The 27,168-nt window shown below is 45.2% G+C and overlaps 1 protein-coding gene across 1 annotated transcript in view; it reads left to right on the top strand.

Annotated features, from left to right (window-relative positions):
- TBKBP1 (TBK1 binding protein 1) overlaps positions 1-27,168 on the top strand; it is a 254,032-nt gene that overhangs the window by 46,162 nt on the left and 180,702 nt on the right. The window contains exon 3 of the mRNA XM_073608092.1: positions 6,696-6,800. Within this exon, the coding sequence (XP_073464193.1) occupies positions 6,696-6,800 (105 nt within the window). The remainder of the gene's footprint in view (positions 1-6,695; positions 6,801-27,168) is intronic.

Here is a 27,168-nt window from a genome sequence, read left to right as displayed (position 1 = left end):
ATTTAGGGGGTACTCTGTCCAAATTATTAAGTCTTAACCCTGCCCTCAAAACTGGGCCTGGGCAATCCCTTAAGGCCAGTGGGTCATGAAAGACTTCGCTCAAGACTCGACTTATAAGGACTTTCCTCAGAACCGATCTGAGATCTTCAGCCAACAATCGCCACTGCCGTAATAACTTCAGGCACGGAGCGACATAGGCTGATAGCTGACCACGATGACCCCTGAGATTCTTCACTTGGCCACCTTCTTCCCAAAGTCGTAGAAAAGGCCTAAACCAAGATCTAAATATGCCTGCCCATCCAGGAGGTTCCACTGCAAGCATATTACCAATATTAAACTTGAGAAAAAGCAGTGAAAAGAAAAGAACTGGGTTGACCATACCTAAGCCACCCTCCCTCCTGGATAGATAGGTGACATTCCTCTTGATGGGGTTCAGTCTGTTCCCCCACAACATCTGGAAGAACACACTACTGACCCTAGCATAGAGAGACACTGGCAAGATGCAAACAAAGCTGACATACAAGAAGATCGGAATCAGGTAAGTCTTAATCAGATCAACCCTTTCCCTAATAGATAACTTCCATCTCTTCCAGCTGACCACCTTAGTATTGGCAATTTCCAGTCTGCCTTCCCAGTTTTTGAGGCCATAATCGCCGGGTCCAAATTCAATGCCTAAAATCTTAATTTTTTCCTGGGGCACTGGAAAGGTGTCCGGGAGATCAAACCCCTCACCTTCCTTTCCCATCCAGAAAACTTCACTCTTTTCCTGATTGATCTTGGAGCCTGATGCTTCAGAATACCGTGATGTCAGAGAGACCACCTCCTCTGCTTCATCCGCCCCGGTGACAATCACCGACACATCGTCCGCATAGGCAACAACCCTCAAAGGCGGCTCACCCGGGAGCCCCACTGGCACCCCACACAACATGCCGCTCTCTAGCCTCCTGATGAAGGGGTCGATTGCAAACACAGAGCAGGGGACTCAGGGGAAAACCCTGGCGCACCCCAGAGCCAACCTCAAAGGACTGCCCAACCCAACCATTAACAAGAGGAAAGCTCTCTGCCCCCTTATACAAGACTTTTAACCAATCGACAAAACCACCCGGCAGACCGTACTTACTAAGGAGCAACCAAAGGTACTCATGGTTAACACGATCAAAAGCCTTTGCCTGATCCAATGTCAGCAAATACTTTCCCCAGCCTGCAGCCCTGCACCGCTCCAAGGCCTCCCGGACAGCTAAAACCGCTGTGAATGTGCTCCTACCCTGGACCGAACAGTGCTGATGACGAGAAAGCAAAGACTCTGCTACTGACGATAGGCGCCAGAAAAATATCTTTGCCAGTATTTTTCTATCGACATTAAGAAGGCTGATGGGGCGCCAATTCTCAATCATCGAAGGATCTTTACCCTTTGAAAGAAGAATCACAGCCGAGTGCCTCATGGAAGGGGGAAGTACCCCTTCTGCAAGGCAACTGTTAAAAACCTCTACCAAATGTGGGGCCAGAATAAGCTTAAAAGCTTTGTAAAACTCAGCCGTCAAGCCATCCGGTCCAGGTGACTTTTTGATGGCAAGCTGTTCAATTGCCCTCATCACCTTTTCAACTGTGATCTCCTCTGTCAAATTCATCAATGGGACATCTTCATCATTTAGACCTGGAGTAGAGTCCAAAAAGCTTTCCATCTTGTCACGGTCAAGCTCTTTCCTCCCAAGAAGGTCAGCATAAAAGGACCTCACGACCTCCAGAATCCCTGACCTGGACTTTGTCAAGGAACCTGTACTGTCCTTAAGGCCAACGACCGTTTTAACAGCTACACCTTGTTTGCAGTTCTGGTAAGGGTCAGGCGAGTGGTACTTCCCATAGTCCCTCTCCAGAACCAAAGAGGCATGCCGGTCATATTGACACTTCCTGAGAAGGAGTTTCACTTCGGAGATTGCCCCAGGATCTCCTCTTCTCGAGACAAGAATATCCAGCTTCCTCCGTAAACGTTGGTAGGTCATGTATTTATTAAACTGTTTTCTATTGGCTAGGCCCCTGAAGAATCCAGCGATCCTCTTTTTGGTCAGCTCCCACCACTCAGCCTTGCTGCTACAAAAGTCCAGGATGGTCACCTGTGCCTGAAAGAATTCCTCAAAGGATTGTCTAACATGTTCTTCCTTAAGTAGAGTCGAATTCAATCTCCAGATGCCCTTACCCCTCTGAGGGGCATCTGAAGCATTCAGGACCACAGATAGCATACAGTGATCAGAGAACTCTACTGCCTGCACCACTGGGGGTGAGAAAGCAGAGGTCTCCTTAAAAAAAAAACCTATCTATTCTACTCTATTACCTCGATGAAAGGTGAACCCGGTGTCATCCGGGAGGTGCTTAATGTGCACATCCACAAGACCAGCATCCCTAACCATACTATTTAAAAAAACGCTATCATATCCCAGCCTGTCCTTGAAGTCCTTCCTGTCCTTGGGCCTAGTTACTGTATTAAAGTCACCTCCAAAGACCACTTGCCGGGATGTAAAAAGAAATGGCTTGATCCTTGTAAAAAGGCATTTCCTGTCCCACTTTGTGTGCGGCCCATAAACATTAATTAGGCGCACGTCCTGCCCTCCCACAAGGACGTCTAAGACCATACATCTCCCAATCTCCACCTCAATAACCCGCCGGACAGTTACCATGCCGGTTTTAAACAACACCGCCACACTGCCGTAAGGCTCGGCCGCAAGAGACCAGTAAGATGGACCATACCTCCACTCTCTCTTGGCCATATGAATATCTGCCAAGGAGGTGAGCCTAGTCTCTTGCAAAAATAAAATTTCAGCATCTAATTGGCTGAACAAAAAGAAGGCCATAGAACGAGCTCTTACTGACTTAATGCTGGCGACATTTATTGTCACCACTTTTAACGGAGGGGGAACCGCCATTTGGGTTATTGGGTGGATTGCTTCTTAGCTCCCCACTGCTGCTCATCACCAGATGCCTCTCTCTTTCTTGAGGCCGCCTCAAACTCCATTTCAGAATCGGAACTTCGCTCTGAAGAAGCTCCAGATGAAGAAATATCCCAATTAGAGGACCTATAACGGTTGGAGACAGGCACTGGAGCCTGTTCCGTCCTCACCACCTGCTTCTTCCGCTTCCCAACCTTCCTTCTCTCCTCCAGGTACTGCAGGTCAGCTTCAGAGATGCCCTCATCTCTTACATTTTCTGTGAAGTCTTTCCACAAGACTTCTTTACAGAGGAAGAAGCAACCTTTTTAGTACATGTTACCACTCCTGGTGGGGGGGGGGGTGCTCCCTTTGAGTCAGACTTAGGAGGGGTAGACTCCTGGGGGGGAACTGACTCGGGGGGCACAGAATTGGAAGGTTCTGACACAAGAGGAGGGGATACAGTAGGCTGGGGGGACACAGACAGATACAGAAGGAATACTTACAGACACAGGAGGGGTGGCCACAGGAACTGGAGAGGGATCCTGAGCAGGACCAGGGGAGTCGGTCACCGCAGAGGAGAATGGTACACCAGGGGCATCACCCTCCATCCTGTCCAAGTCATCTAGTACCTCCTTCGCCATATTGTGCCAGGCTTCAGGACATCTGCTATAGGGGTGGCCAAGGCGCAGGCACAGGTTGCACCTGATCATCTCGGTGCAGTCCTTGGCTATATGACCCTGACACACTGAACATATCAAGGCTGAACAGGAGGAACTCAAATGCCCCTTTTCTCCACAGCAGTGACACAGCTTCGGCTGACCAGGGTAGAAAATAGTCATCCTATCCCTCCCTATAAAAGCTGAGGAGGGCAGGTGACGGACAACATTCCCATCCCTGGCCAACCTGACTGTAGCCGACCAACCCCCAGTCCAGATGTTACGCTCATCAAGTATTTTATCTGGCTTAGTCAATACCTCACCATAATTCTTTAACCAGGCCTCTAAATCTCGAGCAGGAACACTCTCATTAGTGAGGATAATTGTGATTTTTTTCACTGTAGACCTTTGTGAAACCTCAACTGGGGTCAGACCTTCCCATTCGGGTCTTGACCTGCACCGAGCCTCATATCTCTCCCAGAACAGGTCAAGACCCTCTGGCCTGGTGAAACTAATAGTATATTCCCAGCTCCCAGCAACATGTATTAGGGCATACAGATCGTTTGCCCCAAAACCCATCTCCAAAATCATGTCCACCACTGCACGCCGTGCTGGAGGGATTGCACCACCTTCCCATTTAAGAATCACTACATTTCGTCTCAGACCCCCAGCAGAAGCCAGAGACCCAAGACCAGATCCCGGGGTGCTCAAGGTGGTAGGTCGCAGGGGGAAAACCCTCTTGGGGGCGGAGCTACCAGGAGCAGAGCGTACCACCTGAGCAAATGTAGGCTTATCAGGGCCAAGGCCCCACACTGAAGTCACATTAGTCTGTACATTACAATTATTATTATCTGCTGTAACATTAGTCTGTACATTACAATTATTATTATTATTATTATTATTATTATTATCTGCTGGAATGGAGTTGGTAGGACTGTCCATCACACTTGTACTGGGATGATTTTTAATAGTCACACAAACATTCACATTCCCATCAGGAATAGTCACAGTTTCTGATGTAATACCAGCTGTCTCCTGAAGCTGTGCTGTAGAGTCCTCAGCAGCTGTGGGGCAAACAGCTTTAGACTCAGCTAAAGGGGGGTTAATTGGTTCTGTTGAATCTTGTAGTTCCTCTGCAGGAATGTCATTTTTTTAAATGCATTTTTTGCTGCACTGCAGCATCAGCAGGTACAGCATTGCTACACATGGGACTAGCAGCCTGACTGTCACTGGGCACATTGTCAGTATCAGTCACAGTGTTCACAAAAACAGTTTTATGCACCACATGAGGCTTGACAGGCTTTACCTTGTCAGGCACATTATCAGCAATGTCCTCCTCATGAAACACCAGCTGATCACCCCGCATAGGAGACTCCATTGCTTGGATTACCCTGAGCATGCCTCCTGAGTCCTGGGAAGGCATGGGGCTGCTTACCTCTCCCTGAGGGGGCAGGGGGTCTGAACTGGGGGTCTCCTCCTCCACCTCCATTTTTGTCATCCTGGCAAACCTTCGGTCATTGCAGAATTTTTCCTTAAAGGGCCCATCTCTGCCTTCCATCATGGCCACAATGGTTTCTTGGTGTTCCACCTGGACCTTGGCCAGTTGGATCTCCGGATCCATGGACCCACGTCTCTGGCTATGCAAGCCCTCACGCTGCCTTCTCAAGCGCTTCACCTCCGCTCTCAGTTTATAGAGCTTGTCTCTTTCTCTATTCAGGACCTTAATCCCGGCCACCACTCGCTCCTGAATTGCCTCTGAGCCTTCATCCTCACCAGGGGCAGAGAGATCACAAGCCATGGTTTGTACAGGGGCAGGTATGTTACCTGATGGCCCAGGAGATGGCTGAGAGCTTCCAGCAGGAGAGGCCCTGCTGGCCTCCATGGCTTCCCCAGAAAGGGGCCAGGAGAGCTGGGAGAGGTTTCACCACCACTCCCCTCTCACACGGATCACCTGCAGCAGCTCCAGAGACAGCCTCCTCCTGACACACCTGTGCTCCAATGATGGGTGGGGCACTATTCCTCCCACTGACACCAAAGATGGGGAACTATTCCCCCGCACCGACACCAAAGATGGGGAACTAGTTCTCCCACTGACACCAAAGATGGGGCACCATTCCTTCCACTGACATCAAAGATGGAGAACTATTCTCCCCACTGACATCAAAGATGGGGGACTAGTTCTCCCACTGACACCAATGATGGGGAACTATTCCCCCCACTGACATCAAAGATGGGGGACTAGTTCTCCCACTGACACCAATGATGGGGAACTATTCCCCCCACTGACATCAAATATGGGGAACTAGTTCTCCCACTGACACCAATGATGGGGAACTATTCCCCTCACTGACATCAAAGATGGGGAACTAGTTCTCCCACTGACATCAATGGTGGCGCACTATTCCTCCCACTGATACCAATGATGGGGAACTAGTTCTCCCACTGACACCAAAGATGGGGCACTATTCCTCCCACTGACACCTATGATGGGGCAATATTCCTCCCACTGGCACCAATGATGGGGCACTATTCCGCCCACTAACACCAATGATGGGGCAATAATCCTCCCGCTGACACAAATGATGGGGTACTATTCCTCCCACTGACACCTATGATGGGGCACTATTCCTCCCACTGACACCTATGATAGGGCACTATTCTTCCCACTGACAGCAATGATGTAATTTGAGCCTTTGGCATTGCTTACTCCCACCGATGCCAGGGCATTTTCTACTCCCACAGTCCAGCCCCCCTAAAGGGCAATAAACCGGGCCCTTTGTTTCAAAAGTTTGGAGACCCCTGCATTAGAGCAACAAAGGGTAGGAATCTGCCACAATCCCTGCCATGTACAGTACATTGATCAACCAGGGGGAATTGTTTTTTTTTCCCCTCAACACAAGTGCAGTTACTCCTTTATTAGAAACTGAATAAACACTGCTGGAAAGTAGGATATTGTGATATTTAAAAATTTACAATAATACACATTTGATCAACAGCCACAAAACCACTCTGGACTCCGCCAGTCATTTTGCAGAGGATGGTTGTGGCACTGCACAGAATGGGACCCTATATGTGGAAAAGGCACCAAGCCTGCTTTAACTATACTTTGTTTCTGCAGCTTCAGAATAGTCAAGAAAAGGAAGAACAGCTGGGAGAAATTGTGCGAGCTTGTGAGAAAATGTGTGCGGAGAGAAGTGAGCTTCATGAAGAACTTAGTGAAATGGTGAGTCGGATGACATGCAGACACTCTTCCTATGTACATGAGAAGAACGTTAGTGCAGTGTGTCCTAGCCATGCACTGTAAGATGTTTACACCTCACCATCTCTTGGGTTTAAAGAAATGAATTGTTTAACCACTTCAGCCCCGGAAGGATTTACCCCCTTCCTGACCAGAGCACTTTTTACAATTTGGCACTGCGTCGCTTTAACTGCTAATTGCGCGGTCATGCAATGCTGTAACCAAACGAAATTTGCGTCCTTTTCTTCCCACAAATAGAGCTTTCTTTTGATGGTATTTGATCACCTCTGCCGTTTTTATTTTTTGCGCTATACACGGAAAAAGACCGAAAATTTTGAAAAAAAATGATATTTTCTACTTTTTGTTCTAAAAAAAATCCAATAAACTCAATTTTAGTCATACATTTAGGCCAAAATGTATTTGGCCACATGTCTTTGGTAAAAAAAATGTCAATAAGTGTATATTTATTGGTTTGCGCAAAAGTTATAGCGCCTACAAACTAGGGTACATTTTCTGGAATTTACACAGTCTTTAATTTATGACTGCCTATGTCATTTCTTGAGGTGCTAAAATGACAGGGCAGTACAAAACCCCCACAAATGACCCCATTTTGGAAAGTAGACACCCCAAGGAAATTGCTGAGAGGCATGTTGAGCCCATTGAATATTCATTTTTTTTGTCCCAAGTGATTGAATAATGAAAAAAAAAAAAAAAAAAAAACAAAATTACAAAAAGTTGTCACTAAATGATATATTGCTCACACAGGCCATGGGCCTATGTGGAATTGCACCCCAAAATACATTTAGCTGCTTCTCCTGAGTATGGGGATACCACATGTGTGGGACTTTTTGGGAGCCTAGCCGCATACGGGGCCCCGAAAACCAATCACTGCCTTCAGGATTTCTAAGGGCGTACATTTTTGATTTTACTCCTCACTACCTATCACAGTTTTGAAGGCCATAAAATGCCCAGATGGCACAAACCCCCCCCAAATGACCCCATTTTGGAAAGTAGACACCCCAAGCTATTTGCTGAGAGGCATGTTGAGTCCATGGAATATTTTATATTTTGACACAAGTTGCGGGAAAGTGACAATTTATTTATTTTTTTTTTTTTTTTTTGCACAAAGTTGTCACTAAATGATATATTGCTCACACAGGTCATGGGCATATGTGGAATTGCACCCCAAAATACATTTAGCTGCTTCTCCTGAGTATGGGGATACCACATGTGTGGGACTTTTTGGGAGCCTAGCCGCGTACGGGACCCCGAAAACCAATCACCGCCTTCAGGATTTCTAAGGGTGTACATTTTTGATTTCACTCTTCACTGCCTATCACAGTTTCGGAGGCCATGGAATGCCCAGGTGGCACAAAACCCCCCCAAATGACCCCATTTTGGAAAGTAGACACCCCAAGCTATTTGCTGAGAGGCATGGTGAGTATTTTGCAGCTCTCATTTGTTTTTGAAAATGAAGAAAGACAAAAAAAAAAATTTTTTTTTTCTTTTTTTAATTTTCAAAACTTTGTGACAAAAAGTGAGGTCTGCAAAATACTCACTATACCTCTCAGCAAATAGCTTGGGGTGTCTACTTTCCAAAATGGGGTCATTTGGGGGGGGGTTTGTGCCACCTGGGCATTCCATGGCCTCCGAGACTGTGATAGGCAGTGAAGAGTGAAATCAAAAATTTACGCCCTTAGAAAGCCTGAAGGCGGTGCTTGGTTTTCGGGGTCCCGTACCCGGCTAGGCTCCCAAAAAGTCTCACACATGTGGTATCCCCGTACTCAGGAGAAGCAACAGAATGTATTTTGGGGTGTAATTTCACATATTCCCATGGCATGTTTGAGCAATATATCATTTAGTGACAACTTTGTGCAAAAAAAAAAAAAAAATAATAATAATTTGTCTCTTTCCCGCAACTTGTGTCACAATATAAAATATTCCATGGACTCGACATGCCTCTCAGCAAATAGCTTGGGGTGTCTACTTTCCAAAATGGGGTCATTTGGGGGGGTTTGAACTGTCCTGGCATTTTATGCACAACATTTAGAAGCTTATGTCACACATCACCCACTCTTCTAACCACTTGAAGACAAAGCCCTTTCTGACACTTTTTGATTACATGAAAAAATTATTTTTTTTTGCAAGAAAATTACTTTGAACCCCCACACATTATATATTTTTTTAAAGCAAATGCCCTACAGATTAAAATGGTGGGTGTTTAATTTTTTTTTTTCACACAGTATTTGCGCAGCGATTTTTCAAACGCATTTTTTGGGGAAAAAACACACTTTTTTACATTTTAATGCACTAAAACACACTATATTGCCCAAATGTTTGATGAAATAAAAAAGATGATCTTAGGCCGAGTACATGGATACCAAACATGACATGCTTTACAACTGTGCACAAACGTGCAGTGACAACAAAATAAATACATTTTTAAAAGCCTTTAAAAGCCTTTACAGGTTACCACTTTAGATTTACAGAGGAGGTCTACTGCTAAAATTACTGCCCTCGATCTGACCGTCGCGGTGATACCTCACATGCATGGTGCAATTGCTGTTTACATTTGACGCCAGACCGACGCTTGCGTTCGCCTTAGCGCGAGAGCAGGGGGGACAGGGGTGCTTTTTTTTTTTTTTTTTTTTTTTCTTTATTATTTTTTTGCTTTTTTATCTTATTTTAAAACTGTTCCTTTCATTTTTTTTTTTTTTTAATCATTTTTATTGTTATCTCAGGGAATGTAAATATCCCCTATGATAGCAATAGGTAGTGACAGGTACTCTTTTTTGAAAAAATTGGGGTCTATTAGACCCTAGATTTCTCCTCTGCCCTCAAAGCATCTGACCACACCAAGATCGGTGTGATAAAATGCTTCCCCAATTTCCCAATGGCGCTATTTACATCCGGCGAAATCTAAGTCATAAAATGCTCGTAGCTTCCGGTTTCTTAGGCCATAGAGATGTTTGGAGCCACTCTCGTCTCTGATCAGCTCTATGGTCAGCTGGCTGAATCACCGGCTGCATTCTCAGGTTCCCTGTTGAGACAGGAGAGCCAGAGAAAAACACGGAAGACGATGGGGGGGGGGGGGGGGGGGGCATTCTCTCTGCTTGTAAAAGCAGTCTAGAGGCTAATTAGCCGCTAGGATTGCTTTTACATGAAAGCCGACCGCTGGCTGAAAAGAATGATACCAAGATGATACCTAAACCTGCAAGCATCATTCTGGTATAACCACTCAAAGTCGTGAATGCTGTACCTGAAGACAAAAATATGGCTAACAATAAAGCACAGTAAACGGTAAAGTATAAAAAACTGCATACCTGAAAAGCAAACATGATAAAACATAATAACAATAAAACATTGCAGAATAGAATACAGTAAAAAAGAGCAGAACAATAGAGAGAATAGAGAGAGAGAGAATAGAGAGAGAACAATAAAACGACAACTATTATTTTTTATTTTATATTTTTGTTTGTGTTTTTTTTTTTTTTTTTTTTTTACACTTTTTTTGTAACTGTACCTTTTGTAACTGTAACCGGTTCCAGGTTCGGGTCTCTCAAAATGCGATGGCATCTTGGGAGACCCTGTGAAAGTGTGCCTAGTCTGTGCAATGCTGTACCGTACGCTAATACTCAACTAGTGAATGGTAGCGTTCAAAACATTCACCAATGCAAAGACCAGGATTGTCAGGACAGGAGGGACAATAATAGCGGGTGTCATGCCTATATCCGCGCTTGCTGCAGACACAACATCTTTTTTGGGGGGGTTCGCTGGGTAGGGGTACTCGGGAGGACATAAAAATGCCTCTCATGCAGCCGACTGCATTTGGTTGGGGATGTGAATGGGGGAAGTACGGGCGCTGCAGAAGCGGTAGGTTCCCAATTAGGATTGGCGAATGCAGCAGGAAGGGCATTATGGGCACGACGGGCCTGTGTTTGTCTTTTTGGTGGCAGCGGGACACTACTTGTGCTTGCCACCTCACCAGCTTGAACTGCACTTATGGGACTCGCCACGTCACCAAGTGTTACTGCAGTGCTGGTTTGACTACGACCGGGGTGTACTAGGCCGCTGGCGCTTGCCAGTTCACCAAAACGCTACCAAAAAAACTGTTAACGATCGCAGGGATCAGGCCTGACTCTGCGAACGCTGCAGTTATGCATTTAGTGTTTTGTAAGTGACAGTGATCGATCGATACTGCACTTGGGTGGGCTGGTCTGGGCCGGGCGGAGGGGCAAAACGCAGGTGCTAGCAGGTATCTGGGCTGATCCCGCTAACACTGCGTTTTTGGGAACCCTAAACTGCTGGGGACGCCAGTATAGATCTGATCGGATCAGATATTGATCAGTTCAGATACTATACCACTAAGGGAGGTGTACAGTGCGTGCGTGGGTGTTAGCGCTACTGGCACTAACCTGACGCTGCCTGGGGCTGGTGCTTGCCAGTTCACCAAAACGCTACAAAAAAAACTGTTAGCGATCGCAGGGATCAGGCCTGACTCTGCGAACGCTGCAGTTATGCGTTTAGTGTTTTGTAAGTGACAGTGATCGATCGATACTGCACTTGGGTGGGCTGGGCTGGGCCGGGCGGAGGGGTAAAACGCAGTTGCTAGCAGGTATCTGGGCTGATCCCGCTAACACTGCGTTTGTGGGAACCCTAAACTGCTGGGGACGCTAGTATAGATCTGATCGGATCAGATATTGATGCGTTCAGATACTATACCACTAAGGGAGGTGTACGGTGCGTGGGTGTCAGTGGTACTGGCACTAACCTGACGCTGCCTGGGGCTGGTGCTTGCCATTTCACCAAAATGCTACCAAAAAAACTGTTAGCGATCGCAGGGATCAGGCCTGACTCTGCGAACGCTGCAGTTATGCGTTTAGTGTTTTGTAAGTGACAGTGATCGATCGATACTGCACTTGGGTGGGCTGGGCCGAGCTGGGCGGAGGGGCAAAACGCAGGTGCTAGCAGGTATCTGGGCTGATCCCGCTAACACTGCGTTTTTGGGAACCCTAAACTGCTGGGGACGCTAGTATAGATCTGATCGGATCAGATATTGATGCGATCAGATACTATACCACTAAGGGAGGCGTATGCTGCGTGCGTGGGTGTTAGCGGTACTGGCGCTAATCTGACCCTGCCTGGGGCGACGCATATCACCGCCGGGCGATCAGGGGGCTAAATCTTTATTCGGTAATAAACGGCGGGTTCCCTGACACTATAAAAAATAAACAAACTAACCAGCGTCACCCGTAACGGTTATACAGTGATCAGTGGTGAAAGGGTTAACTAGGGGGCAATCAAGGGGTTAAAACATTTATTAGATAGTATATGGGGGTCCCTGTCGCTATAAAACTCTGACGGCGAACCTAAATATTTACGTCCCTAACTAGCATCACCAGCGACACTAATACAGCGATCAGAAAAATGATCGCTTAGCGACACTGGTGACAGGGGGTGATCAAGGGGTTAAAACTTTATTAGGGGGGGTTAGGGGGGTACCCTAGACCTACAGGGGGCCTAACACTCACTGCCCTGACACTGTAACTGTCACAAACTGACACCAATACAGTAATCAGAAAAAAAAAAAAAAAAAAAAAAAAACTGCTGGTGTCAGTTTGTGACAGGGGGGGGGGGGGGGTGATTGGGGGGGGATCGGGGGGCGATCGGGGGGGGGATCGGGGTGTTTTGTGTGCCTGGCATGTTCTACTGTGTGTGTAGTGTTGGTGCACTTACATTGCAGTCTTCTCTCCTCGGCCCGGAACGGAAAATACCGAGCCGAGGAGAGATGACATCATTTCCTCTGCCTCTGTGTACAATACAGAGGCAGGGAAATGATCCCATTGGCTGAGAGCGATCGCGAGGGGGGGGCCACGAATGGATGGCCTCCCCCTCACCTCCGATCGCCGGGGGAGATTTGCCGACCGCCGCAGGCACCGGGGGGGGGTCCGATCGGACCCCCCACCCGCGGGCAGGCAAGGACGTACATATACGTCCTTTTGCCTGCCCGTGCCGCTCTGTCGACGTATATAGTCGTGCGGCGGTCGGCAAGTGGTTAAGACTGGCACAAGGATTACAAAACTGTCTATACATTTTATGAATTTGAACAGTCTATACCTTGCTATTTATTATGAACCCTAGACCAGCCTTTTTCAACCAGGGTGCCCAGGCACCCTAGGGTGCATTTAGGTTTCTTCAGGGGTGCCTTGGCAAAATGCCTAAAAATTGCCCAAAAATTGGATACAAACCGGCATGTGGATGAAGCCTGCCTTTTACAGTGCCTTGCAAAAGTATTCACCCCCTTGGCTTTTAATCTATTTTGTTACATTACAGACTTTAGTTCAATGGTTTTTTTTAATCTGAATTATATGTGATGGATCAGAACACAATAGTCTAAGTTGGTGAAGTTAAATTAGAAAAATATATACATAACACTATTTTTCAGGAAAAAAAATGATAATTGGCATGTGCGTATGTATTCACCCCCTTTGAAACCCCTTTGAAACCCATAAAAAGCTCTGGTGCAACCAATTACCTTCAGAAGTCACATAATTAGTGAAATGATGTCCACCTGTGTGCAATCTAAGTGTCACATGATCTGTCATTACATATACACACCTTTTTGAAAGACCCCAGAGGTTGCAACACCTAAGCAAGAGACACCACTAACCAAACACTGCCATGAAGACCAAGGAACTCTCTAAACAAGTAAGGTACAATGTTGTTGAGAAGTACAAGTCAGGGTTAGGTTATAAAAAAATATCCAAATCTTTGATGATCCCTAGGAGCACCATCAAATCTATCATAACCAAATGGAAAGAACATGGCACAACAGCAAACCTGCCAAGAGATGGCCGCACACCAAAACTCATGGACCGGGCAAGGAGGGCGTTAATCAGAGAGGCAGCACAGAGACCTAAGGTAACCCTGGAGGAGCTGCAGAGTTCCACAGCAGAGACTGGAGTATCTGTACATAGGACGACAATAAGCTGTACGCTCCATAGAGTTGAGCCTTATGGCAGAGTGGCCAGAAGAAAGCCATTACTTTCAGCAAAAAACAAAATGGCACGTTTTGAGTTTGCGAAAAGACATGTGGGAGACTCCCAAAATGTATGGAGGAAGGCGCACTGGTCTGATGAGATCAAAATTTTACTTTTTGGCCATCAAAGAAAACGCTATGTCTGGCGCAAACCCAACACATCACATCACCCAAAGAACACCATCCCCACAGTAAAACATGGTGGTGGCAGCATCATGCTGTGGGGATGTTTTTCAGCAGCTGGGAAACTGGTCAGGGTTGAGGGAAAGATGGATGGTGCTAAATACAGGGATATTCTTGAGAAAAACTTGTACCACTCTGTGTGTGATTTGAGGCTAGGACGGAGGGTCACCTTCCAGCAGGACAATGACTCCAAACACACTGCTAAAGCAACACTTGAGTGGTTTAAGGGGAGACATGTAAATGTGTTGGAATGGCCTAGTCAAAGCCCAGACCTCAATCCAATAGAAAATCTGTGGTCAGACTTAAAGATTGCTGTTCACAAGCGCAAACCATCCAACTTGAAGGAGCTGGAGCAGTTTTGCAAGGAGGAATGGGCAAAAATCCCACTGGTAAGATGTGGCAAGCTCATAGAGACTCATCCAAAGCGACTTGGAGCTGAGATAGCCGCAAAAGGTGGCTCTACAAAGTATTGACTTTAGGGGGTGAATAGTTATGCACATTGGGTGAAATGTGCAGCGCTTATGTGATCATATAAACCATAACAAATAATATTAGTACAGAAAACTTGAATAATAAATGATGTGCTCAAAAATACTCCAAGCAGTCCTCTATTATGACATGTAATGTCTATAAACAGAGTAACTTGGACGTGTGATGTCCAAAAAAGAAAAAAGTCAGTGACAAGCTTCAGTCATGTGTGATGATAATCGTCAACCACATGTGGATATAATATAGTGACAGTCTTTAACTTCAAATATGTATGATGTAATAACAGTTAATAGTGGGTCCACCACCAAAGACACCAGAAGCTGCTTACCAGAGGGATTGAACTCAAATAGGTGTACACCTAGTGAGTCAATCAAGCTTTGTGGTATAATATACCAAGGGGATCAGATGCTCTATCCAGATATGACCTCCAGATGGACCTCCGAACAAGTGTAAGGTATGGATGGACTCAGTAGATATAGGCAGTCAGCCCCATAATTAAAAGAAAGAGGAAGGCATATAGTGTAACTCTGTATGGAAATTTTAATACATAAAAAGCAAAGGAAATACACTCACGTGTTAAGCAGTAAAATCAAGCGCTTGTATAAAAGAAGACAGTGGTCTCAGCATATCCTTCCGACGCGTTTCGACTTAGAAGTCATCATCTGGGGTGCTGGACCACTGTACTGGCTGAGTATTTATAGGTACTGGTTACCCCCATAACAAGTGGCAGCTCCATCTAATTGAAAGTGCAAATTATGTTTTTAAATGTTTTTATGAAGGTATTTTTATTAAATTCTTATAACATGTATTTTAGATTGTATATTTGAATATATACTGGCTTGGTCCCTATCACAAATATCAGCTTGATCCAACCAATAACGTGTCCTTTCTGAGGGGTGCCATCATTTGTCACACCTTAGTATCATATATATTTTTTTATATATATTACATTATTTTATTTATTTTTTTCTACCCCCCCCCACATGGAATCTCGGGATTTGAACCGGCAGCCCTTTTGCTGCAGGGTGGGAGTGCTGGCTGCTACGCCACTGCCCATGTTCAGGCTAGAGCAATGTGTGGATGTATTATATTGTTTTTCATTTTTGCTGCCAGAGGGTGATACCTTGTAACTTAGTGTATTAATATACATGTCCTTATGACAAACTGCGCCATGTTGTAGGTTATATACACCGGACATTGTGCCGTTTTAAGCCACATCTGCCCCTATATGTCCCCGAAAATAGCGGTGCCATGTTTTTGGCTGTTTAAACCAGTCACTGTTCCACATGATGTCACATCCTCTTTCACATGTTAAAATGAGGCTTGGAACTCTTATCCGGGCGCCATTTTGGCAGAACCAGGTAGTAATCCTCCTCTACACATGAAAACGAGGCTTGGAATGCAAGCCCGGGCGCCATTTTGGAGGAACCAGGAAGTAATCTCCATAATTTGCACTTTCAATTAGATGGAGCTGCCACTTGTTATGGGGGTAACCAGTACCTATAAATACTCAGCCAGTACAGTGGTCCAGCACCCCAGATGATGACTTCTAAGTCGAAACGCGTCGGAAGGATATGCTGAGACCACTGTCTTCTTTTATACAAGCGCTTGATTTTACTGCTTAACACGTGAGTGTATTTCCTTTGCTTTTTATGTATTAAAATTTCCATACAGAGTTACACTATATGCCTTCCTCTTTCTTTTAATTATGGGGCTGACTGCCTATATCTACTGAGTCCATCCATACCTTACACTTGTTCGGAGGTCCATCTGGAGGTCATATCTGGATAGAGCATCTGATCCCCTTGGTATATTATACCACAAAGCTTGATTGACTCACTAGGTGTACACCTATTTGAGTTCAATCCCTCTGGTAAGCAGCTTCTGGTGTCTTTGGTGGTGGACCCACTATTAACTGTTATTACATCATACATATTTGAAGTTAAAGACTGTCACTATATTATATCCACATGTGGTTGACGATTATCATCACACATGACTGAAGCTTGTCACTGACTTTTTTCTTTTTTGGACATCACACGTCCAAGTTACTCTGTTTATAGACATTACATGTCATAATAGAGGACTGCTTGGAGTATTTTTGAGCACATCATTTATTATTCAAGTTTTCTGTACTAATATTATTTGTTATGGTTTATATGATCACATAAGCGCTGCACATTTCACCCTATTTGTCATTTTTGCAACTTTATCCACTGCTGTGCTGGCTGCTTTAGTTTTTTTTTTTTTTTTTTTTTTTTTTTTGAGACAGCGCGGTATATATTTGTTTATAACTTACAGTATAGTTATGCACATTGACTTTTTCTGTTATTTTGTTCTATTTGTTGTTTGCTTCACAATAAAAAAAAAAAATCTTCAACGTTGTGGGCATGTTCTATAAATTAAATTATGCAAATCCTCAAACAATCCATATTAGTTTCAGGTTGTGAGGCAACAAAACACGAAAAATGCCAATGGGGTGAATACTTTTGCAAGGCACTGTAGTTACACAAAGCCACAGGTTTTCATTGTGCACCAATTAAAACCTTTCAGCTGCCGGCGTGCTAATGACCAATGGCATCATCAGTTTACAAGGAGAATGTCAGTCAGCTGCATAGCATCCTTGTTTGACCCTCCCCTGCCCCTCTCCATCAATGTTGGGGTCACAATGATTATGTTATGGAGAAAAACTAAGGGAGAAGAGAAACACTGGAATACTAGTCAGTACCAGTTTGCAAAATTGTATTTGCTTTGGAAGAATAAAAAATCACCTCTAATGTCTAGGTGTGTGGATGTTGCTGTATTATGTAAAACTATTAGAATAGCCTTAACATTTTAGAATGGGGTACCTCGAGACCGTCCATTATTTTAAAGGGTTTTACCGCGGTATTCGGCTGCTAGCGGTGCGGTTTTAACCCCCCCGCTGGTGGCCGAAAAAGGGTTAAAACCACTCGTATAGCGCGGCTATAGCCGCGGTATTGCCGCGGTATAGCTGCGCTGTCCCATTGATTTCAATGGGCAGGAGTGGTTAGGGAGCGGTGAATACACCGCTCCTTCACCGCTCCAAAGATACGGCTTGCAGGAGATTTTTTCCCGCCCTCGGGCTTTCACACTGAACAAACAGCAGAGGCTGTTTTGGGGCGGTTTTCAGGCGGTATGAGATTGCGGTCTCATTGGCACACCATCGCAATAAGAAGTACAGCCCATACCCTCAAGAAGTACAGCCCATACCCTCAAGAAGTACAGCCCATACCCTCAAGAAGTACAGCCCATACCCTCAAGAAGTACAGCCCATACCCTCAAGAAGTAAAGCCCATACCCTCAAGAAGTAAAGCCCATACCCTTGAGCGGACCTGGTGGGAGAGCCCTGTGATTACCTTGGCAAGGGTGTTTGGTCATACACTCATCTGACCTCTCTTTAGTTAGACGAGGGTCCATTGCTTTTGGTAAGCTTGCATCTACTGTATATCAAGGTGGTGGTGTCACGCTTTGGAGACCTATTGGTGATTGGATGCTTGATTATTTCTGTTTGAACACTCACGAAGAGGAGTTAATTAAACTTTTATGAACTTTACATCTGAGAACTGTATCACTATATCAGTGTATATTGTAACTGCTCTTGGATTCTGCCCACGTGGGTGTCCTACAATTGATTATATAGCACGTTGGCAATACAGCATATTATATCACAATTGTTGATACTTTTGGTAAATGCAATCTTGTTTTTCAATGTTGTTTATAGCGTGGCTCTTCTTTGACTTATTAGTTCTGGTCTGTGATAAAATATCTTGCAACAGAGCTGCTGCTTTCTATTATCACCTTTTTATCACTTCTTTGTAGGTACCATTTTTATTTGCACCATTATTCATTATTATGATTTATTGTTACTTCCAAGCGCAGTTTTTCAAGTTGGTATATTACAACTATCAGTGTTGCTTGCTCCTGCTCTCTCAGTACCGCTTCCCTGAACTTCCATTCTTCACAGGAAAGAGTTATGAGTTGACAATGCAACCTCGAGTCAGGAGAAGGTGAGTTCCTTGCCATGCTAGTCTATGTGGCTGGTGATGCACATACTGTAGAGCAGTGGTTCTCAACTCCTGTCCTCGGGACCCACTAACAGGCCAGATTTTAAGTATTACCTTGGGGAGATGCAGACCAGAATACTGCAATCACTGAGCAGCAAATGATATCACCTGTGATGTATTTCAGTTATCTTGCAAACCTGGCCTGTTAGTGGGCCCTGAGGACAGGAGATGAGGACCACTGATCTAGAAAGACACGTCTGTAGTCCCTGCATGCAAGGGTGGCTCCATAGGATGCTTCCAGAGAAAGGAGCCATCCTGAAACAGGAAACAAGGGGGAGTGGTCATGACATCAGCTTTAACAGAAGCATCAGCAAGGATAAAACGATAACGAAGCTGCATACTCCATGATTAAATCTGCTGCTGAATATGCTTAAAATAAATGAGCGTTTATTATGACTGTAGGTGCACAATAGGCATCTCCCATTGCACGTAAGCACACATTTTTAACAAATCATTACACAATTGTTTCCTGTGTAGGGATCTGACATTTACCTTCAGATAACAAGCATATGATGGCAGTTCCATAAATAGAAGATCTAATTTAATCGTTTCATATGTCTGCATACCACAGGAACGTTGGTGCATGCGATTAAATATGTGGATATGGAATTCACCACGAAAGAACGTTTTTTTTTAAATTAAAAACTGGAGTTTTCTAATGTTCCAGCCCCTTAGAGATATAGTAGTCTTTGTTGCTAGAAAAGTCAGTTAGACATGCCAGTGGTGTAAGTTATCACAGAACAAGGAGAATGCAGCACTAGTGATGAGGACCGAGGAAATAAAGCGTACACAATAAAACACCGAGACAGGAAGTGTGTGGGAAGAGAGTGAAGATAGAGAGCAGTGTGAGATACAAGTAGGTGGTAAGAAGAAGAAATGGAGAGAGTGGGAGAGGGACACAGAGGTGAAATGCTCACTACTTCATCACAAAGCACATAATGCCTTACTGCAGCGGGAAAGAAAGCTGAGAAGAATGCGTGAGGGGAATATGGGAAGATCACAGTCATGTAGTGCATGGAAATTACACCGAAAGATTGTAAATCAATAATAGAACATAAAGGAGACATTTAAAGTTGTTATAAGCTGAAGTCTTAAAGGACTAATAAGCTCTGGTTCACACCAGCGCCTTGCAGTTTCATATGCATATTTAACATGCGTTGCATTAAAGGATACGTTCATCTTTTCAGGCAGAATTTCACTTTTTATAATGAATAGAAGCATTTTCCAATGCCACTTCTAGTCCCGCCATCCCAATGTGATTTTCTCTCACTTACCTTATCCACAGGAGGCTTAAAATCTTGTCAGTTTTTAACCGGTTCAATACCGGGCATTTTCACCCCCTTCCTTCCCAGACCAATTTTTAGTTTTCAGCGCTGTCGCACTTTAAACGACAATTGTGCGGTCGTGTGACGTTGTACCCAAACAAAATTGACGTTCTTTTTTTCCCCACAAATAGAGCTTTCTTTTGGTGGTATTTGATCACCTGTGCGGTTTTTATTTTTTGCGCTATGAACAAAAGAAGAGCGACAATTTTGAAAAAAAAAACAATATTTTTTTACTTTTTGCTATAATAAATATACCAATTTAAAAAAAAAAAAAAAAAACAAATTTTTTCCTCAGTTTCGGCCGATAAGTATTCTTCTACATATTTTTGGTAAAAAAAATCGCAATAAGCGTATATTGATTGGTTTGCGCAAAGGTTATAGCGTCTACAAAATACGGGATAGATTTATGGCATTTTTAAAAAAAATATATATATTTTTTTTTTTTTACTAGTAATAGCGGCGATCGCGATTTTTTTTCGTGACTGCGACATTATGGCGGACACATCGGACACTTTTGACACATTTTTGGGACCATTCACATTTATACAGCGATCAATGCTATAAAATTGCATTGATTACTGTGTAAATGTGACAGGCAGTGAAGGGGTTAACCACTAGGGGGACACAAGGGGTTAAATGTGTTTCCTAGGGAATGCTTCTAACTGTAGGGGGAGGGGACGTACAAGGGGAGGAGACCGATCAGTGTTCCTCTGTACTGGGAACACAGATCGCTCTCCTCTCACCTGACAGGACGTGGATCTGTGTGTTTACACACACAGATCCACGGTCCGGCCCGGTTAACGGGCAATCGCGGGTGCCCGGCGGACATCGCGGCCGCCGAGCACACGCACCGGGACCCGAGCAATGCGGCGGGCGCGCGCCCCCTAGACGGCCAGGAACCCGAGGCCGTCATATGACGTCCACCCAGGATGGGAGATCCCATCTGTGGACGTCATATGTACATACGCGGGTAGGGAAGTGCTTAAATGATTTTCAGATTCCATCCCTTCTTTTCGATCACCTCTTAGCATTCACTTCCTGTAGATCGCCTCTAAGCATTCACTTCCTGTAGATCGCCTCTCAGCATTCACTTCCTGTAGATCGCCTCTAAGCATTCACTTCCTGTAGATCGCCTCTCAGCATTCACTTCCTGTAGATCGCCTCTCAGCATTCACTTCCTGTAGATCGCCTCTCAGCATTCACTTCCTGTAGATCGCCTCTCAGCATTCACTTCCTGTAGATCGCCTCTAAGCATTTACTTCCTGTAGATTGTCTCTCAGCATTCACCTCCTGTAGATCGTTTTTCAGCATTCACTTCCTGTAGATTGCCTCTCAACATTCACTTCCTGTGTATCATTTTTCAGCATTCACTTCCTGTAGATTGCCTCTAAGCATTCACTTCCTGTAGATTGCCTCTAAGCATTCACTTCCTGTAGATTGTCTCTCAACATTCACTTCCTGTAGGTCCTTTTTCAGCATTCACTTCCTGTAGATCGTTTTTCAGCATTCACTTCCTGTAGATCGCCTCTCAGCATTCACTTCCTGTAGATCGCCTCTCAGCATTCACTTCCTGTAGATCGCCTCTCAGCATTCACTTCCTGTAGATCCCTCTCAGCATTCACTTCCTGTAGATCGCCTCTCAACATTCACTTTCTGTAGATAATTTTTCAGCATTCACTTCCTGTAGATCATTTTTTCAGCATTCACTTCCTGTAGATTGCCTCTCAGCATTCACTTCCTGTAGATTGGCTCTAAGCATTCACCTCCTGTAGATTGTCTCTCAACATTTACTTCCTGTAGGTCCTTTTTCAGCATTCACTTCCTGTAGATCGTTTTTCAGCATTCACTTCCTGTAGATCACCTCTCAGCATTCACTTCCTGTAGATTGCCTCTCAGCATTCACTTCCTGTAGATCGCGTCTCAACATTCACTTTCTGAAGATCATTTTTCAGCATTCACTTCCTGTAGATCATTTTTCAGCATTCACTTCCTGTAGATTGCCTCTCAGCATTCACTTCCTGTAGATCGTCTCTCGACATTCACTTCCTGTAGATCGTCTCTCAACATTCACTTCCTGTAGATCAGGGGGAGAAGTCAAAGATCACCGGGCACAGTGTTGCCTCCTCACACCTGATTTAAACCTCTAATTGCCGTACTACCGTGTCGCAATCGTGCAGGATATAATAGTAGAAGTCTATGGCTAAGCACAGCAAACCTGCAGGAAAGCTGCAGGTACACTGGACCCGTGGTTTGGGTAAACCGCAGCACATCAGTGTGAAAGCAGCCCTATACTATTATGCTCGGTGCATTCCTTCACACTGACTTGAAGATCTCTTCTTTCCTGCTGCTGGCACCACTTTGGAGACCTCTAGCCAAGATAAGAGGTGGAGTGCATTTGGAATCACTCTGCATGGGACAGCAGCCAGCACTACAGAGGAGGCATTAACTTATGCGGTTCTTGACCCCTACTACAGCTCCCACTTTACAAGTAGTCCTTCTGCATTGCACTCTGAATCTCTGGGAAGCCCAGACTACGATCTACCAGTCACCTGTCTACAATCTACTGATGGATCGCGATCTACAGGTTGCTGACCCCCGCTGTAGATTGTCTCAGCATTCACTTCCTGTTAGGTCATCTCCCAGAAGCCTTCACTTCCTTGTTGCATCGCAGAAGAGGGCGTGATAATGTGTGTTCACCACTCTGCACCACACTTACCTCATTACAATACTGTCTTCCACCCACTTCCTATACAATCTGATTTACAATCCCTTTAGATCTCCCATCAACTATGTAGTACAAGGGCCTGCGTATTTCCATACAAATTGAATGGATTGGTCAGGTGGGTCCTTCTTTTCCATAGTTCTGATAAATCAAATGAAAATTGTACAATCAGCTTGCATAGTGTATGGCCATCTTTATACATACACTATATAACATTATACATATTTTAAAGTGGTTGTAAAGTCAGTTTTTTTTAATCCTAATGCATTCTTTGCATTAAGATATATAACCTTCTGTGTGTAGCAGCTCCCCTCAGGCCCCCTAAGAGCCCTTTCACACTGACAGCGCGGGGGCTTCGGTGGTAAAGTGCCGCTAGTTTTACTGGCGCTTTATCATCATTATTGAGGCGCTTTTGGCTTGATAGCGGGGCGCTTTAAACCCCCGCTAGCAGCTGAATAAAGGGTTAAAAGCGCCTTGGCGCTTTGCAGGTGTTTCGGCAGCGCTGGCCATTGATTTCAATGGGCAGGGGGCGCTTTAGGAGTGGTGTATTCACCACTCCTACAGCAAAGAAGATGCTTGCAGGACTTTTTTTGACATCCTGCCAGCGCAGCGCCCCAGTGTGGAAGCACTCGGGATTTCACACTGGGATTGCAGACGAGGCATTTTTCAGGCGCTATTTTTAGCGCTAAAGCGCCTAAAAAACGCCTCCAGTGTGAAAGGGGTCTAATACTTACTTAAGCCCCATCTCTATCCAGCTATGGTACACGAGTGTCTCAGACGTGCGGGACTCTCCCCCCTGATTGGCTCCATTGGCTCCCGCTGCTGTTAATTAAAGTCAGTTAGCCAATCAGGAGAGAGGGTGGGGCCAAACCAGGGCTCTGTGTCTGAATGGACACAGGGAGCTGCGGCTCGGCTCAGGTGCCCCCGTAGAAAGCAGCTTGCTGTGGGGGCACTTGATAGGAGGGAGGTGCCAGGAGAGCTGGCGAGGGACCTGAGAAGAGGAGGATCGGGGCTGCCACGTGTAGCCCAGCCCATTGAAATCATCAGGCTGCCCTATGTGTCCAGGGCTGTCTTTAATATGGTTTGGGCGCTGGGCAAACAATTTTTTTGGGCCCCCCTCCCAATGCAATTTTGCTCTTCACCCGAACATCTCAAAAAACAGACACAGATGTAGAATTATCTATAAAAAAACACTTTGCAGACCCCCTTCATAGCAGTCCCACAGTGTCCTCAGTTCCCTTTCATGTCACAGCACTCCATTACATTACAGACATTTGCACATTATAATGCCCCTTTACACATCACAGCGCCCACATTACATTAGGGTCCTCTTCATGTCATAGTGCCCCTTAACACATCACAGCACCCCAATTACATTGCAGCCATTGTCACATCACACATTGACATGTATGTGTTTTGGCGGCCCACATTTGCGCAGGCACAGCAGCACATTCAATTGAATGGGCTGCCATGCCTGCGTTTCCTGCAGAAAAAAAAGTGCATGCAGCATTTTAAAAATGCAGCGGCCTTGAAATCCATTCTGCTTTTGCACCATGCGACTTACCTGCAGTTCCTGCACACACAAATGCACTGTGTATTTTTAAAAATATGCAGCAAGTTTGCCGCTGCAGGAACTGCAGGAAAGTCACATGGTGCAAAAGCAGAATGGACAGACAGTGCTGTATTTCAATGCTTGATGGGCAAAGGTGTGCGCAGCCTATTACATGCTGCATGCACATTTTTTGAATGGGCTGCTGTGCCTGCGCAAATGTGGGCCGCCAAAACACATACGTGTGAACCAGCTAGGCCCAAAACAAGCCCATCAAGCAGTTAAATACAGTAATGCTATGTGCTGTAATGCTGTTTGCTCTGTAATAAAAAATACAGCCACAGCCTCACTCAGCCTGGACTGCAGGTCAGCGTTTTGAAACTTTCTGCACATGGGGAGCCAGGGGAGGAGGAGAAAAAAAGCACGACAGGACCTCATAAATACAAGATCTGAGGTAAAAAAGACCTCAGATCTCATATTTACACTAAAATGCAATGAAAAATAAATATATAAAATTTAAAAAAAGTTTTTTTTTTTTTAGAAAAAAATTAATTTCCCCTTTAAAACCCTTGGGCGGAAGTAATGTTTGACGTCGCTTCCGCCATCCAATGGTGTGGAGCCGAGTGGGGGCCATCTTTCCCTCACTCAGCATCCAGCCTGTGAGGGAAGAGGACCGGATCGTCTCCGCCGCTACCGATGGCTCCGGTAAGTGGCGGGGGGAGGCCCTCTCCTGCCGCCGATAAAAGTGATCTTGTGGCGAATCCACCGCTAAGACCACTTTTATCTGAAAGTGGACCGCCTGCTCTTGAAGGTAACAGTATTCCTCTTCAAGCAGCCGACGCATACCTGTGTCAGGCGGTGCGTAAGTAGTTAAAGCCTAAAGCCCAGTAAATTAAACACTTGCCGACCGCCCCATAGCAGATTTGCTGCTACAGGATGGCCACGCTGTGCAGAATCAGGAGGTTTTGGGCACGAGTGCGCGCCGCCGCTGGCGCTCCCGCTTTGATTTTACACAGCAGGAGCTGATCAGCGGATCCTGCGAACCCGATCTCCGCCGGCACACGCTGATCATTCATTACACTGACAAAATACCTGTCTGCCTATGTAAACAAGGCAGATTGCCGTTCTGTCAGTACAGAAGACATTGATCTTGTGTTCCTGTAAAGCAGAAACACCGATCCATGCCTTCCCCTAGTAAAAGCACCTCCCCCACTACATTGAAACATTAGCTATGCACACAGTTAACCCTTTGATCGCCCCTGATGTTAACCCCTTCCCTGCCAGTGTCATTAGTGCAGTAACAGTGACATATTTTTAGCACTGATCACTGTAATAATGTCACTGGTCCCCAAAAAAGTGTCAGTTAGGTGTCCGATTTTCCTGCTGCAATATCGCAGTACCACTATAAGTAGCTGATCACCGCCATTACTAGTAAAAAAAAAACAAATAAATAACAATATCCCATAGTTTGTAGACACTATAACTTTTGCACAAACCAATCAATATACACTTATTTGGATTTTTTTTTAACAAAAATATGTAGCACAATACACATTGATCTAAATTGATGAAGAAATTTGAATTTTACATTTTTTTATTGGATATGTTTTAGAGCAGAAAGTAAAAAATATTGTTTTTTTTTCTTTCAAAATTGTCGGTCTTTATTTGTTTCTAGTACAAAAAATAAAAACCGCAGAGGTGATCAAATACCACCAAAAGAAAGCTCTATTTATAGGAAAAAAGGACATACGTTTTATTTGGGTACAATGTCACATTACTGCGCAATTGTCAGTTAAAGAAACGCAGTGCCGAATCGCAAAAAAATTGTTTGGTCAGGAAGGGGGGTTAAACCTTCTGGAGGGAAAAGAATGGGAGCTTCGGCTTATGCTAGGCCACACAATGATGATGGAAATAATAAGCGGTATTAAACCCCAAAGCAAACATTTATTATATTGCAGCTTATCAATTCTCAGATGTGATGGCTGCATGGCAGTTTTCTTTTATAGGCTCTCTTTCCTTTATTTTCATCTGGTGATCTGGCTAGTAAGTCTGTTGTTTTTCAACAGCACAAGTTCTCCTGCAAATGTAACACAGAGTGTTGAGACAAACAATTCACCACTGATAGGGGTGCTTACATTGATCAGCTCTTATGTATTCATGTAAAACCTTAATCCCAGAAGGAAAACAATTTTTCTGTATTTGCAGTGTGAGCTGGAGTTTGGCTTCAAGTGTATCCAAATCTGCTAATACATCTAACACTCCCCTCCCCCCCAGACTGACAATGCTGCTGTCCAAAGATGCCCCTGTGCTCCTTCATTCAGAGTGGGGGCACTCTAATACAGGAGATATGTTACTGGCCAGATCACCAGGTGAAAACAGAGGGGAAAAAAGCCTAAAGAGTTAAAACAAATGCAGCCACCACATCTGATCATGCAGGGCGCACGGGCGCCGCCCCCCCTATTCCATGCACCCAACCCATAATCTACATCCAAGCGCCAGACGCATGGGGTTTTTTTTTTGGAAGCACATGATTAGAGGCTCTAATTGGCTTTAAAAAGAGTGCACTCAGGGCGCAGAGCACTATGCCCTGGGCCCACCCAGTTGTGTGACAATAGCAACTTAATATTCGTTAATATCTTTCTGTTTCTTCTCCTGGCCAATCAGGAAGTGGGAGTCCTAAGACCCCATTGGCCCGGATTCCAGGACTCCCGATTGGCCAGGAGGAGGGGCCGGGACTCGAGGAGAGAGATGTAGGGATTGAAGGGAAGTGTGGGGCTGGCGGGGGGCCTGATGGGTGACGGGTGAGCGAGCAAAGCAACAATCAATGGGGGGGGTTGGTGGTTAGCAATGACGATTGATCGATCAACGGGGGGGTTAGTCGAGCGATGCAGTGTTTGGATGACTGGCCGGGGGGGGGGGGGGGGGAGTGTGGCTGGCTGGCTGGGTGGGGGCCGCGGGCTG

Source organism: Aquarana catesbeiana, linkage group LG12 (assembly GCF_042186555.1).
Source record: "Aquarana catesbeiana isolate 2022-GZ linkage group LG12, ASM4218655v1, whole genome shotgun sequence".
In the NCBI taxonomy this organism is placed as follows: domain Eukaryota; kingdom Metazoa; phylum Chordata; class Amphibia; order Anura; family Ranidae; genus Aquarana; species Aquarana catesbeiana.
The sequence above is the reverse complement of the archived record's forward strand: the minus strand, read 5'-3'. Positions and strand labels throughout refer to the sequence as shown.